This window comes from Rosa chinensis, chromosome 6, assembly GCF_002994745.2.
Source record: "Rosa chinensis cultivar Old Blush chromosome 6, RchiOBHm-V2, whole genome shotgun sequence".
Lineage (NCBI taxonomy): Eukaryota > Viridiplantae > Streptophyta > Magnoliopsida > Rosales > Rosaceae > Rosa > Rosa chinensis.
Genome location: NC_037093.1, coordinates 2898665 through 2911254, shown reverse-complemented (window position 1 = coordinate 2911254; position 12590 = coordinate 2898665). Strand labels below are relative to the sequence as shown.

At 37.6% G+C, this 12590-nt stretch overlaps 2 protein-coding genes across 7 annotated transcripts; both read right to left on the bottom strand.

Moving 5' to 3' along the window:
• Window positions 1-1243: 1243 nt before the first annotated feature.
• Window positions 1244-2847, bottom strand: LOC112170573. Its single transcript, XM_024307908.2, has 2 exons — window positions 2091-2847; window positions 1244-1999 (listed from the first exon to the last, which is right to left on the bottom strand). The coding sequence occupies exons 1-2, from the start codon at window positions 2739-2741 to the stop codon at window positions 1919-1921; spliced, it is 732 nt and encodes a 243-aa protein (XP_024163676.1). The 5' UTR covers window positions 2742-2847; the 3' UTR covers window positions 1244-1918.
• Window positions 2848-3652: 805 nt separating this feature from the next.
• Window positions 3653-12195, bottom strand: LOC112174882. Of its 6 annotated transcripts, none has more exons than XM_024312711.2 (23): window positions 11729-12190; window positions 11423-11633; window positions 11248-11329; window positions 10795-11083; window positions 10402-10504; window positions 10177-10313; window positions 9777-9935; window positions 8950-9149; window positions 8689-8832; window positions 8510-8598; window positions 8073-8220; window positions 7677-7708; window positions 7154-7209; window positions 6894-7057; window positions 6212-6390; window positions 5659-5716; window positions 5502-5574; window positions 5167-5268; window positions 4923-5019; window positions 4716-4820; window positions 4400-4641; window positions 4149-4289; window positions 3653-4001 (listed from the first exon to the last, which is right to left on the bottom strand). In XM_024312711.2, the coding sequence occupies exons 1-23, from the start codon at window positions 12026-12028 to the stop codon at window positions 3822-3824; spliced, it is 3291 nt and encodes a 1096-aa protein (XP_024168479.1). In that variant the 5' UTR covers window positions 12029-12190; the 3' UTR covers window positions 3653-3821. The 6 variants fall into 6 exon arrangements, 5 of the variants coding, with proteins under 5 accessions (XP_024168479.1, XP_024168481.1, XP_024168480.1 ...); XM_024312713.2 differs by having other exon boundaries at window positions 6212-6387; XM_024312712.2 differs by having other exon boundaries at window positions 10177-10317; window positions 10406-10504.
• Between the last annotated feature and the right edge of the window lie 395 nt (window positions 12196-12590).

Here is a 12590-nt window from a genome sequence, read left to right as displayed (position 1 = left end):
TTTTCTGGTTTAAGCCTATCAAATAGACTTTGGTCTTTGATCTACCTAATTCTTAGTTCTTCTAGTTGTACAACAATTGAGATCTTTAGGCGACTCATTTTTCTAATTTGAGGGTTAGGTTAGTCAGGATTTTAGATTTTGATAGACTCGTTTGTTCTTGAATAAGTGAGCTAAACATGTTTTATAGTGAGGGTACTTGTGAGTTTGTTCGTTAGCTTGAGCCATTTATGCTAGGATCACGAAAAAAGATTGATGTGTATGCCTTCTAGAAATGACTCATGGATAAGTAATGAAATAATCTATTTTCTCAAAAAAAAAAAAAAAATATCTAACATTTTGGAAATCTAATGAATTTAAGTGCTTTTTTTTTTCCTTTCTATAACAAACCCCTCCAGGCCAAGGGTTTAAATTTTTCTGAAACTCCTGAAGTTTCCCTTGAATTTTTTGTTTTTGAGCGATATCAAAATTATCTTTGAAACTAGTTTTTAAGCACATTTGTGGCAGGCTCTCAACAAGTTACTAGTACTTTCGCACACCACTTGAGGTCTCTAAGCGAACTTAATTTTTCAACTGTTTTGAGTCATGTATCAACCACTAGGATACTATATCCTCTTGTTTGTCACTTGTTTAGAAAATGAGCTAAACCTGTTTGCAATTATGCAATGAGCAGTACCCCAATTTGTTCGGTAGCTTGTGCCCTATATGATTTTGGTCCAAGACAAAAATTGAAGTAAGTGCCGTTCTAGTTATGAATAATAATGAAATTATCTATTCTTCTAAAAAAAAAGAAACAAGAAAAAAAGAACATTTTTCTCTTAATGTTTTTCTTCAAGAGCTTTCATGGAAGTAGAAATTGAGAAGTGTGAAATGAAAATTGAACATGGAATAAAAAAAAATATAGTATTGTGCTCTAATTGGAGAGAGAGAAAAATTTATTTTCTCAATAATTTGTTATATGTAAAAGTCATTTTATAGGTCATTTCAATTAAAAAAATAGGAAGATACAGTCAATAAATTACGATGTCTTAATAGAAACCCTCTAATAAACAAAAAATTAAAGAATATATATCTAGAGCTAGATACCCTGAGATGTGGATGCATTTTGTCGGGCTCACAAGAACTTGTAAATTCTTTCTTTATTTTACATTTATACAATCCGTACAATTTGAATGGACCATTCTTATATGATGTGTTCATCGATTGATTTCAAATTAATTCGACCAAAAAATCAATTGATTTAACCTAGATATATTTGTTTTTTTTTTTTTTTTGAGGGCAACAGAAGGCTGATCCATTGATATAAAATCATACGACCGCACTCGGTCAAGCATGAGAGGTCCGAAGACCCCTCATATTACAAATCGATGCTCAAGTAAACGACTAAAATCCGTAACGGAAACTCCAAAAAGACTAGAATCCTAAAGGAATTGCAGGAAATAAAATACAGAATTTTAAAAACTCCCTAACCCTACACTGCCCTGACATGAAACCACTGTCTTGAACATCTTGACGCCTAAGACCCTCATAGTGTACGTCGCAACAGACAACACAGCCACAACAATACGCAAGGAACAAATGTAGAACTATGAGCAAGATAGACCACCTCCCAAAAGGTCCAAACCATAACGAACCTAAGTGAGAGGGAAAAAGGGAACTGGACCATATAGACCCAGTTCATCGGACTACATTCCGCAGTCCAGAAAGGCAAGGGCCCAAAGCCCATTGCCCAAACCCTACACCCCCACCACCCAAATTGGCCGGGTCGGATCCTTCAGGGAAGGAGCCCCCACCCCTTCACCGCTCCGGCGGCCTCCAGCGACTCTCCACCTTCAGAACAAGTTATTAGTTGAGAAAACAAGTTATTAAGCACCAAAATGTGAATCCGACCTGAGGTCCAACTTCAGGTTGCAACCATTTCTCAAGCAATTGGTTTCTTCCCAAGGAAGAGATCGGAAAGAACTGAGTTTGACTCCATTAATGCCTTCAACCATTTCTCTACCTAAAAATTAAACAATTATGAAGACTTAACATATGATTAGGCAAAAACGTGCACAAGTGAGGTAAAGAGATATAAGATTGAAGATTCACACCTGATCCATTTCAACATGAACCACCTTCTCTTCCAGGTTATTAAAACCACTACTGCCATTGATGCACTTCTTAAGCAAATTCAAATTTGAAAAGAAAGACAAAGGTTTGACTCTCAGATCGTCCATTATCATGTATGAAGCAACACCTCTCACATACCCTTCGTCCCTGGTCATCAAACTAGGTTCTCCCGGAGGAGCAACATAGCCGACACCGGTCGACATAGTTGTACTGCACATTGGACAAATGGCTTTAGAGTCATCTGTCACCCATGAGCCGTGTTGCTTCAACTTGAAATTCTCACACATATAAAACTTCTTCACATTCGACGGCATAATTGGTTTAAGGTCCGGTTCGTTTCTCAACACAAGCTGAAGTTTGTTAAATACAGCAGCATGTTCCTTGGATCTCAGCATAGTGTTCTTGTTGACATTGGGGAGCATGTACTTGTCACCGAGGGCGTCAATGCTCCCATAGATATTGCTTAAACTTCCAACCTTACAAACTCTGGCCGCGTTTGAAAGAGGCAGAGACAGAAGAGTGAAGAGGAAATCCACGAACTCTTTGCCAGCTTCAGCAAACACAACCTTATGATACTCTTTGTCGATTAGGAGTTTCAAACTAAACTTCGGGGGTGGAGTTTTTTGGGACATAGTAAGGGGGATTTACGTACCAAGCCTTACGATCGAGGATCCATATCATCCTTCCTAGGATTTTTCTCATATGTGAGAGATCGTTAGAGAAAACCCTTGGATCTTAGTCTCGAGTCATATGATTTTAAGCCGGGTCAGACGTGACACAACCGCTTATCTAATGTATTTTGCTAGCTCTAGTTGATTCCTAATTTCACGTAGAATTGATGGTTCCCACCAAATTCTGAGTGATATTACTTGGTTTTCAATTATGACGCGTGTTAGTATGACTTTCTTTTATGCCAATGTGATGACCGTTTGAAGAGAGACATCTCCTTGTTTTTGTCCTCATGACGGGATTCTGTTTCCTCTGCTAGGATTACTCTCCTATCCTCTCCCAGTCTCCACGGTCACGCCTTTTCCTCCCCCAAATGGTCCTGTCTGCAATTCACGCCTTTGGAGATATGTTCCACACCTAGCCAAATCTGATCTCAAAGCTTTTGTCTTTCCCTTTCTCAAACCGTTTTTTCATTTTCTAACTTCTCACCCCAAATTTGCCGTGGTGACTTCTTCTTCCAACCCTAAGACCTCTGCCCATGAAATTATCCAGTTCCGGGTCACTATCGAAGAGCTGTTGGAGGAACTGCTATCAACCTACCACTAAAGAGATCGCTATACTCGAACAATTAGCTACGATCCTATTTGGAACAGCGTGAGCAAATATCAGCAACGACAACTCCCGATACTCATATTAGATACTGAGAACCACTAATACATATTACATTTTTTTTTATACATATCTCTACTACTATATAGCAAGGGGCATAACAATACACAACTGGTTTGGAAAAATACATTCCATTTTGAGAAAATCAGAACACTGCTTAAAATGATTTGATATTAATTCTTCAATTACGAAAATACTAAAATTATTAACAAAAACATCCTACTTTTCCATTGTAACATATTTTGCATTTATGTTTCTAAAGGCAACTACTATCAGCAAATTTGTCAATTCAAATGACCAAAAAGCGGCTGTACATCATATATACACCTACTGAAATGAAAAATAAAGCACAGAATATGATCCAAGTCACCATCTCAAGAAGTTAGGCATGCTAGCAACTTTTTGCTGACTTGACGTAATTCAGGTGAAGGATCTGTCAAAGATATACTCAACAGTACAGATCTTGCTTCTACTAATCCCCCAGATATACTTTGTATGATTGCATCATCACTAGCCATTAGAGACCCCATTAGTTTTGCACCTGCCATCCTTTCCTACAGAACGAATATAGGCCATCAGTTCATGAAGTAGGGGGTCTCCCAAGATGAAATGAAAAGAAAAAAACAGTTCGGTATAACAACGCTAAGGCACAAAGAGAGTAACAGATATATTAAAAATTGTCTGGAATTGGATTCGAATACCTTCTCTGATCCCTTTTGAAGAGCTTTTAATGAGACTTTAAGAAGATCCATGGAGTAAGGAAGAAGTGTAGATTTCAGATGGTACACAGCTGAAAAGAGAACTTGAGTACATGCAGCTCTGATCTCTGACTTTGTAATCACCTGCAGTATTTGACGCCATGCAAGAATAAAGTGACATGAAGCATGATCAAATGAGACACAACCTCACAGATCGTGAAGCAATGACAATCTACTACTACTGTAATAAATACCTCAATGGCACGAATGAGACGTGGAAGAGATCTTCGAGCAAAAGGTTTCTTGCCAGAGTCTGATATCTTTTGGCAAGCACTGATGAGAACATTAGCCATGCACAGGTAAAATGAGAGTGGAACTGGCACCTCACTCATGCATTTGACATCATCCGAGTTGGATTCTGAAACAGGCAGGTCTTTATCTTGTGTAAGTTGGTTGATCACGTGCACGAGGACAGAGTTTCTCAATGCAGCATCACCTGAATTGTTTTATAATAAAGTCAGATATGTGCCAACTCTGAAAAAAATTGCAGATCGAGGACAATATACTAACCAAGATTCTTTTTTGTCCCAACAATGTTAGATGATTCTGGATCTTGCAGCTCAGCACATACCATTAGTGCCATGCAATCGATGCATCCATGCTGTGCTCTGGAAACTGAAAGGAAAGAAACCTTACAGAGTTACAGCCATCAAACTTAATTGATACTAAAATTCTGCTCAGTATTTGAGAAACAGTATTTGTGCAGTTGTTTCATACCTTCATCCCCATCCAGAGAAGGCCATAATAGCATTGTCTCTAATGTTTTTCTAATTTTCAGCATACCAGGATGAGAAAGTGATTCCCGGCCTCTAACCTGTCCAACCATGAGAACCCTATCATTAGCTCACTGCAAATAGAAATGTGATGCCTAGAAACCATGGCAGAAAGATAAAGCCAAAGCAATGAAAGTGAAAGGCAAGAGATCATTTCAACAAAGATATTGACTATGAAGGATAATTACCACAAGGGACGTGCAAACTGAAAACAAACAAGCTTTAATCTTTATTATATCCTGAGAACCAGCAGCATATTCTAACTGGGAGCAGATGATTGGAATTAGCACCTACAAAATCAAAAGGCAGGTAGCTATAATCAACCACCTAAAGTAGCATTTCTCAAGGTCTTTGTGTGTGAGAATCTATCAATTCTTCTATGAATAAAAGCATGCGTATCATCACATAACCAAGTTGGAATCTTGATTGAGAAATAAAATGCCCTAAAGGTGAATCAGTGTTTTTGGAAGCTAAATGAAAAATATAGTGATGAATAAGACTTTGGAAAGTAGGTGTTATATACTTGAGGATGAATACGCCCACAGAGCTCAGCAGCAAGTTTCCGAACATCGTTGAATTCAAACTCACAAAATGTCCTGAAAATAAATATTAACAAACTAAGAAAAATCAGATTCCATTTGGTTTACTGAATCGTTCTTAAGGCAAGGTTATGGATTAACCTTTTCAAAAGAAGAGCAGTAACTGTATCCTGATTGATGGCATTGATATCTTGACAGTCTGAAATCAAACAGAAACCAACATTATATTATAAACTTACAAAAAGAAGTGCCCCCAAAAGAACCAAGTAAAAGATGAAGAAGAAAAAACAACCCGGGAGATTAAACTCAAGAGAAAATCCTTCCATGGTTTAGACAACGAAGTCCAAAGTAAAATTATGCAAAGTTCATGAATTCAGATAGAGTATTGTTCAGTAATGTACAAAAGCAACCCAACTAAATACACAGAAGTGAAGAGTGGGAGCAAACCTACTTTTAGCTGAATCTACTGAAAGCCACACAAAAACGTATGAAATTGATATTTAAAAAAATTTCCTCATTTCAGATCATGTAAGTCCTAACATGCATTACAAGAGAAACACTCTCAGAACATCCATGCAGGCAGGTACAAGGTTAAAACTTCACAAAAGAAGCTAATAGAAACATTAGGAATTATAACAACTCCATCAGTGATTTAATATCATTGGGCAGAAGAAGAGGAGAGAGGAATGCATACCATGAACAATGCCTTGATTGGAAAGTTGACCATACATGATAGTTGAATCGAGATTATTAAATACTCTCAGCGGAAGCATCTTAATTACAAGCAATGGGCAAAGGTGTTCAAAAAGCGTCTGTTGCATTTTTTCAGAGTCCTCACTTTTATCAGTCTGACACTCCAATCTAGAGAAGCTGCTATCATCCATCCGCAAGAGGACAAGGAAAAAATACATTAAACAAGAAAAACATAAGAGTAGAAAGAAGATCAGAATTCTTAGAAAAGCTGCAAAACAAAAAGAAGGTACACAAGCAGATTATTCTATACTCTGTCAACCACATTACTTTAGGGTGAAAGCTCCTCCATGTGCAAAAGCTAAACAGAAAACACTGAACACCAAGAGTAATTTTATGTGGATAAGAATTGTATTGGGAAGCAAGACTACAGTAATTTTATAGGAATCGTAGCAATTTTCCAATCGCCGCCATATTTAGAGAACACCAACACATAAGGCGTGTAGATTTCACAAGCTCAAGTTTTTCATTTTGAATTTTTTTATTTTCCCATCTTTGCAGAACATCAGCACAACAAGTACATGGACCTAAAATGGCCATACAGGCATAGGATGTGCCAAATTCTAGACCTCTATTGACACATTCAATTTCAGAAACTAGCACATTATGTAGCATTATGTACTTACTCTTTACGTCGTTTAGCATGCATTAGAACACAAGAGAGCACCACATCAGCAGCTTCTGCCAAGTGCTCACTTATATGACTCAAAAACCTCACAATGTTTGCGTTGGATGGCTCTGCAAACATCTTGTCAATCAACGGTTCAATCAAGAAGTTCCAGCTTTGGACCTGTGATAAATCATTAGGAAACAAAGATCATCAAGCTGTAACATGTTCTTAAAAGTGTAAAGGAATTGCGCAAAATTTGAGTTTCCATCATCTTACACTTTTAGACCACTCTGGGATTAGCCTAAGCACTCGATCGCTCTCCAATTTTGATCCTGCAAGTTTCAAACAGGAGCCCATATTGGAATAGTACTTAACACTATAGAAGCAATAATCAGAGTATTGGAAGTGAAAAAAAAAGGGAACTAACATTTTCCTGGAGACTGATACCTACTATTATATTCTCCCCAACTTCCGATCCATTTAAAGAAAAAATAATATAAAAAAGAAAAAAGGTAATCTGTTGACGGAAGAATATACAACACTAGAAACAGACAAAAGACTTTCCATATAATATATATATATATATATATATAAACACACACGAACAGTGCTTGATGTAGAAACATAGCATATTCTAAAGCTGCAGAATTTAGACACCTCAAGTTACATACAAATTTCAGTACCTAAATGTTCAGTTTGGTTGTTCTCCAAAGAAATGGATAAGAACATTAAAAACAAGTTTAAATATTTCTACCTTTAAAACACAATGGCATGTGGTAACATTAAAACAGTTACATACCTGTGTCTTGATTTACATTTTGGCTGAGGTTGCTGCAAGGAAGAACAAATAAAAATGGGTAAGTTGATCACTGTCTAATACATCCTTTTTTATTTTTATATCCAGAAATCCCCCAAGCCCATTTTGCAAACTCATTCTTAAAACTATGGCCTTCCCCTGAACCCTACAATCTTTAGAAGACAGGAAACTCATAAGGGGATTTGACCCCAAACCTGAGACCATAGCGGGGCAAACCAAGATTCTCTAATATTAACTTTAGCAGCTATGACTCTACACTTCTACAGACATTTTTATAACATAAACCCAATATAGTCTCAAAAGATTTTCATAAACAAGACGGAGATATTAAGCTTTGAGAAATGCAGAAAACAACTATGAAATGAAATGGCAAAATACCTAAGACAGTCAAGCAGCATACATATAACTTCAGCATTCTCGCTATGATATTTGAGCACCACAACACAGGCATCACTGGCAGTTGATTGCAATCTTTCATCCCCGGAGTAAATCAGATTAACTAAAGCAGGTAAAACTAATGAAGGGTCTGCAAGAAAAGAGGTATGATTAATTACCCACTACAAGTTCTGAAACTAAATGTGTATCTTTAATGATAATGGTCCTGCTAAAAGAAGTTTCAAACAACATCACTTTTATGCCCAAAATAGAACATGGTTCAAGTATAAAAGATATTTATACTATTCTGGTCCTAAGAATTTTTAATTTTATATTTTATTGTGAAACAAACCAAACTATACACAGAAAGCAAGTACATTTAAAATGTAAAATAACACTTGGTATGAATCATAGATTCATAGTTTAAATATTAAACTAACCAATTAATGGAAGCAAACTGGATGCTTGTTCCTGAATTGCAGTTTCTTCATCTTCAAGTAGCACAATCAAGTGCTTTGCTATATCGTGCCTGCAATTATCAGAGAGAAAAAAGTAAAGAAAGACAGAATGATGAAAAGCATCATGCTATTACAAAACAATAACAGAACATTCTTTGTACCATGATAGCTGGGTATGTACGTATTTTGAATCTGACGACATACGTATGACTTCTGATATAACATCAACTGCATTCCTCCTCTGTTGGACATTTTCAGAAGCAAGGCGCTCAATAACTTCTTTAAGGCACTGACTGTCTCTGCTCCTGGTGGACCATTTATGCCAAATTGCCAATCAATTACAAGGAAATGAAGGAGAGATCACAACTTGATTTATAATTCCAAGTACAACAAGTATAGAAAGAATAGAAAAAGAAAACTACATCAAGCAGTATTCTGCTATAAGCAGAACCACAGCTCTAGCTGTGCCATCCCGTTCATCTAGAAGGTGAATCATCAATGGAAGCACAGCATCCACCTCTCCGGTGTCGGTGAGACTGCTTCCAGGTGATTTTTGCTTAAATATTAATGCTTTGAATATGCACACAACCCCGTCTATAACATCATCAGCAGCAGAATGAAGCTTCAAGATGAAATTAAATGTCAGCAGGAAGACCAGAAAACAATAGCCTTTAAGAGGTAACTCTAATACTGAGTGCTAGAAATAGTTAATTTGAACAGTATGAAAAGAGAACTGATTACGTAATGGTAAAGGATGCAAAGATTGGATTCATTCATAGAATCTATGTCAACTATCCATTAAACTACTACGGTACACTATTTTATCACAACAGGTGATCAACCCAATGTAATTAAACGTCCCAACCAGACCAAGGCAACCTCCCAGGACCAATTACATGATCAAACTCGGAACTACTAGCTTCATATATTTCCTTGCCCTAATACATCAGTCATGGGAAACAGAGCTCAAATTACTGTCCACAATCCAATAACTTTTGAAATTTGATGTGCACCGAGTGATCTATAGTTGACAAGCATACTAACAAGTTCACATGCAATCAAAGTTCCAGGTAAGTTGCTCCCAATCACAAAAATTTGCTAAGACTCTGGGAATTCACGTCTAAAAGCATATCAAGGGAGTGTATATAACAACATGCAAACCACCTAGCAGAATGCAGCGAGGCAAAAGAACATGCAAACCAATTAGAATATAAACCATAGAAATTTTCTTCAAAAACTCAATTATTACCTGTGGTACAAGAACCTGAGATATCCTCATCCCATATTCTGAGACTACACTCTCAAATTTCTTGCTATCAAATCGCCCCAGTAGAAGGCATAAACAATTCAGGAAAAACTTTATGGTCTCAGAACTCCCATCCTTATTCTCAGTGTGACCTGCATAAAACTGCATATATATATAATCAGAAAGCTGGTGATTCCATCAAGTGAAACTAAATAAAAGTCATGCAAATAAACTGTTGATACACCCAGAAAGTGGAAGAAATCAAGACCAGATGAGAAACTTAGAGATATAACTTAAGAACAGGGAATTCTAAAGACCTTGCAATCTTAACTAACCAAAATACAATCATAAAATCCTAGATTACATAACATAATAAAAACTTATAGTATATAGTATATCTAACCTGTATGCCTGCTAAGTATTGATCCAACAATTCTTTGTAATGCTGGGAAAATTTCTGATCTTCCAAATGCATTAGCATGCCATAATGCTTCCAACAAGAAGACAGTAGCAATATTCCAGTTTTGATAACCTTCGAGCCTGTCTTTCATGTTACAAACAAGTCATCATAACCCACACAAATTAGACACCATAAGATATGTAATATATATAAAGATGGGTAAAGGACCTGCCTCAGCTTTCACGTTACGATAATGTCCTTTAATCTCGTGCAACCACTTAAGCACTTGCTCCAATCCTTTGGCATGTAAGGGTCGGCTTTTTCTGCTCCACTGCAGTGATTTAGAAACATTAACATGCTATAAATTTCAAGTAGGTCACACAAGAAGTACTAAGTTTCTGGTTTGAAGATCTTGCACCAAAGAATTAGTGAAAACGAGATGAACCGTTACTATGGAAGTATTCTTTCCAAAATTTAAAATTATATAGTTAGACATAATAGCATCATCATCAAATCGAAAATTTGAGAGCTGAGATATATGAATGTAACTAAACCAAAACGGCTACTAAACTCAAAATGCAGAAGATAGGTGAAAAAAAAATGCAAAAGTATAAAACTTACAGCAAGGAGTTTCTGTACTAGACCAAGAACTTCCTCTAAATGATCCCAAAGTATATAGTCCAATTCCATGTTTGAGGCATCTAAAGATTCAGGAGCTGGTTTTGCTTTTTTATCACCACCATCAAGGGCCACCAAAGTAACCGGCCGCTTTTGTGCCTTTGAATCTGATAACTTTGGCTTGTTACTTGGAACTTTAGCTTTTCTGATCAATGCTTCCGAGAGAGCCAGAAAACAATCAGCAGCAGACACCGCAAGGCGAGAAGGCAGTTCATATCCATCCTGCAAAGTGCTACCAAAACAAAAGGGCCGAATATAAGACCAACTAAAAGCAACACATAAGCACTCAATGCATCAAGTATAGTAAAAAATACTTGTGTGCCTCATTTTGTTTGCAGGACAATCAAATATCGCAACGAGTGAGAATCAAATATCGCAACGAGTGAGAACAATTACCCTCCTTTGTGCAGAACAACTGAGAGATGTGGAATGCACGAAGCGAGTATCTTCAACAAATCAGGATACCTCTCCTTTATCCCTGTCATTTCAAGCAGCTAAAAATCAAACTCCATCATTAAAAACACACTAATATCAACTTCTTTTTGCTTCAAAAACTCAAAAGTTTCGTTACCATTCATCGGAAATTGAGTAACAGAGCTCTCATACTCCAATACAGCACGTACAAAAGTACACCAGCCAAGCACAACAAACCGATCATCCTTCGTCGAAATCACTCTTACCAGAGCCATGGCAATAGCTTCGAAAACAAAACCGTCCTGAAATAGCCAGTTCAAAACCACCATAGCCTGGCCGCCGTGCTTCGAGTCCTTGTTCTTCAATGACTGAGCTTCGAAAAACAATAACAACAATCTAAGAAAACGAATTTATAGCAGTAATCTGGATTATGAACAATGCGAAGGGAAATGGAATCGCTTACGTTATCGAGCATAGGGATGAGAATTTCATCGAGAGGCTCGTTGCGCCGAGCAGCGTCGTTTAGGTAGTGGAGGAGGAAGCGGAGGGAGTCGTCGAGGGAGCCTGAGACGGAGGCGGGGCCGGTGGAGGTGAGAGGGAGAGGAGAGAGCCGCGAAACGGCGTCGTGGAGCTTTTTGGGGCGGGCGGAGAGGAGAGAGGAGATTGCTCGGCCGAGAGTGACTGACGTCATGGACTCCGGTGATGAGTCTGATAACTCCGACGAGGCGGAGTGGGGGAGTAGGAAGTGGCTTTGTGGTTCCATTGGATTGAGAATTTGAGATGCGGGAGGAATTGAAGAGTAGAATTTAAAAAAGCATCTGAACTGAGAGCGGAGCGCAACCGCCTTCTGGAATTGTTAAAGCTTTGGCCTTTTGTTGGTAAAGCTTTTACACTGGAAACGGGTCGGATCGAGTCGGTTCGGTTTTGAAAATATAATCCGATCCATTGTCTTTGGATCTTAGAGAAAATGAGTAAATATTTAAATATTCAGTCTTATGGTTTAGGGTTTAGGGTTTAAGGTTTTGAGTATTTGCATGTGTGTGGGCTCTATGAGATTTGTCATTTGTGAGTCCTAGGCGTGGTTCTACTTTAGTTTTCGGGGATCTCCTCCATTGGCAGCTACAAATGTGATAGTTGCTCTGCTTGTGAGTGCTACCCTGAAGAAGATTCTACTTGATAGACCAGATGAGTGCTACCCTGAAGAAGAAGGTTTTACTATAGTAACCATACAGGTAAGTTTGAGCGAGTTTTAGGATTGATTTATTTTATTTTAATTTGCTTCTGTGTTCAGTTAATTTTTCTTAGGGCAAATTACTATTCACACC

Coding starts and splice junctions, on each gene's coding strand:
- LOC112174882 (XM_024312711.2), bottom strand. CDS start 12,028: ATGGAACCACAAAGCCACTTCCTACTCCCCCACTCCGCCTCGTCGGAG. Junction 5,269..5,501: donor GTGGGCGTATTCATCCTCAA/GTATATAACACC, acceptor TTGATTTTGTAG/GTGCTAATTCCAATCATCTG. Junction 4,821..4,922: donor TTCTCTGGATGGGGATGAAG/GTATGAAACAAC, acceptor CTTTCCTTTCAG/TTTCCAGAGCACAGCATGGA.
- LOC112170573 (XM_024307908.2), bottom strand. CDS start 2,741: ATGTCCCAAAAAACTCCACCCCCGAAGTTTAGTTTGAAACTCCTAATC. Junction 2,000..2,090: donor TTCATGTTGAAATGGATCAG/GTGTGAATCTTC, acceptor TTTAATTTTTAG/GTAGAGAAATGGTTGAAGGC.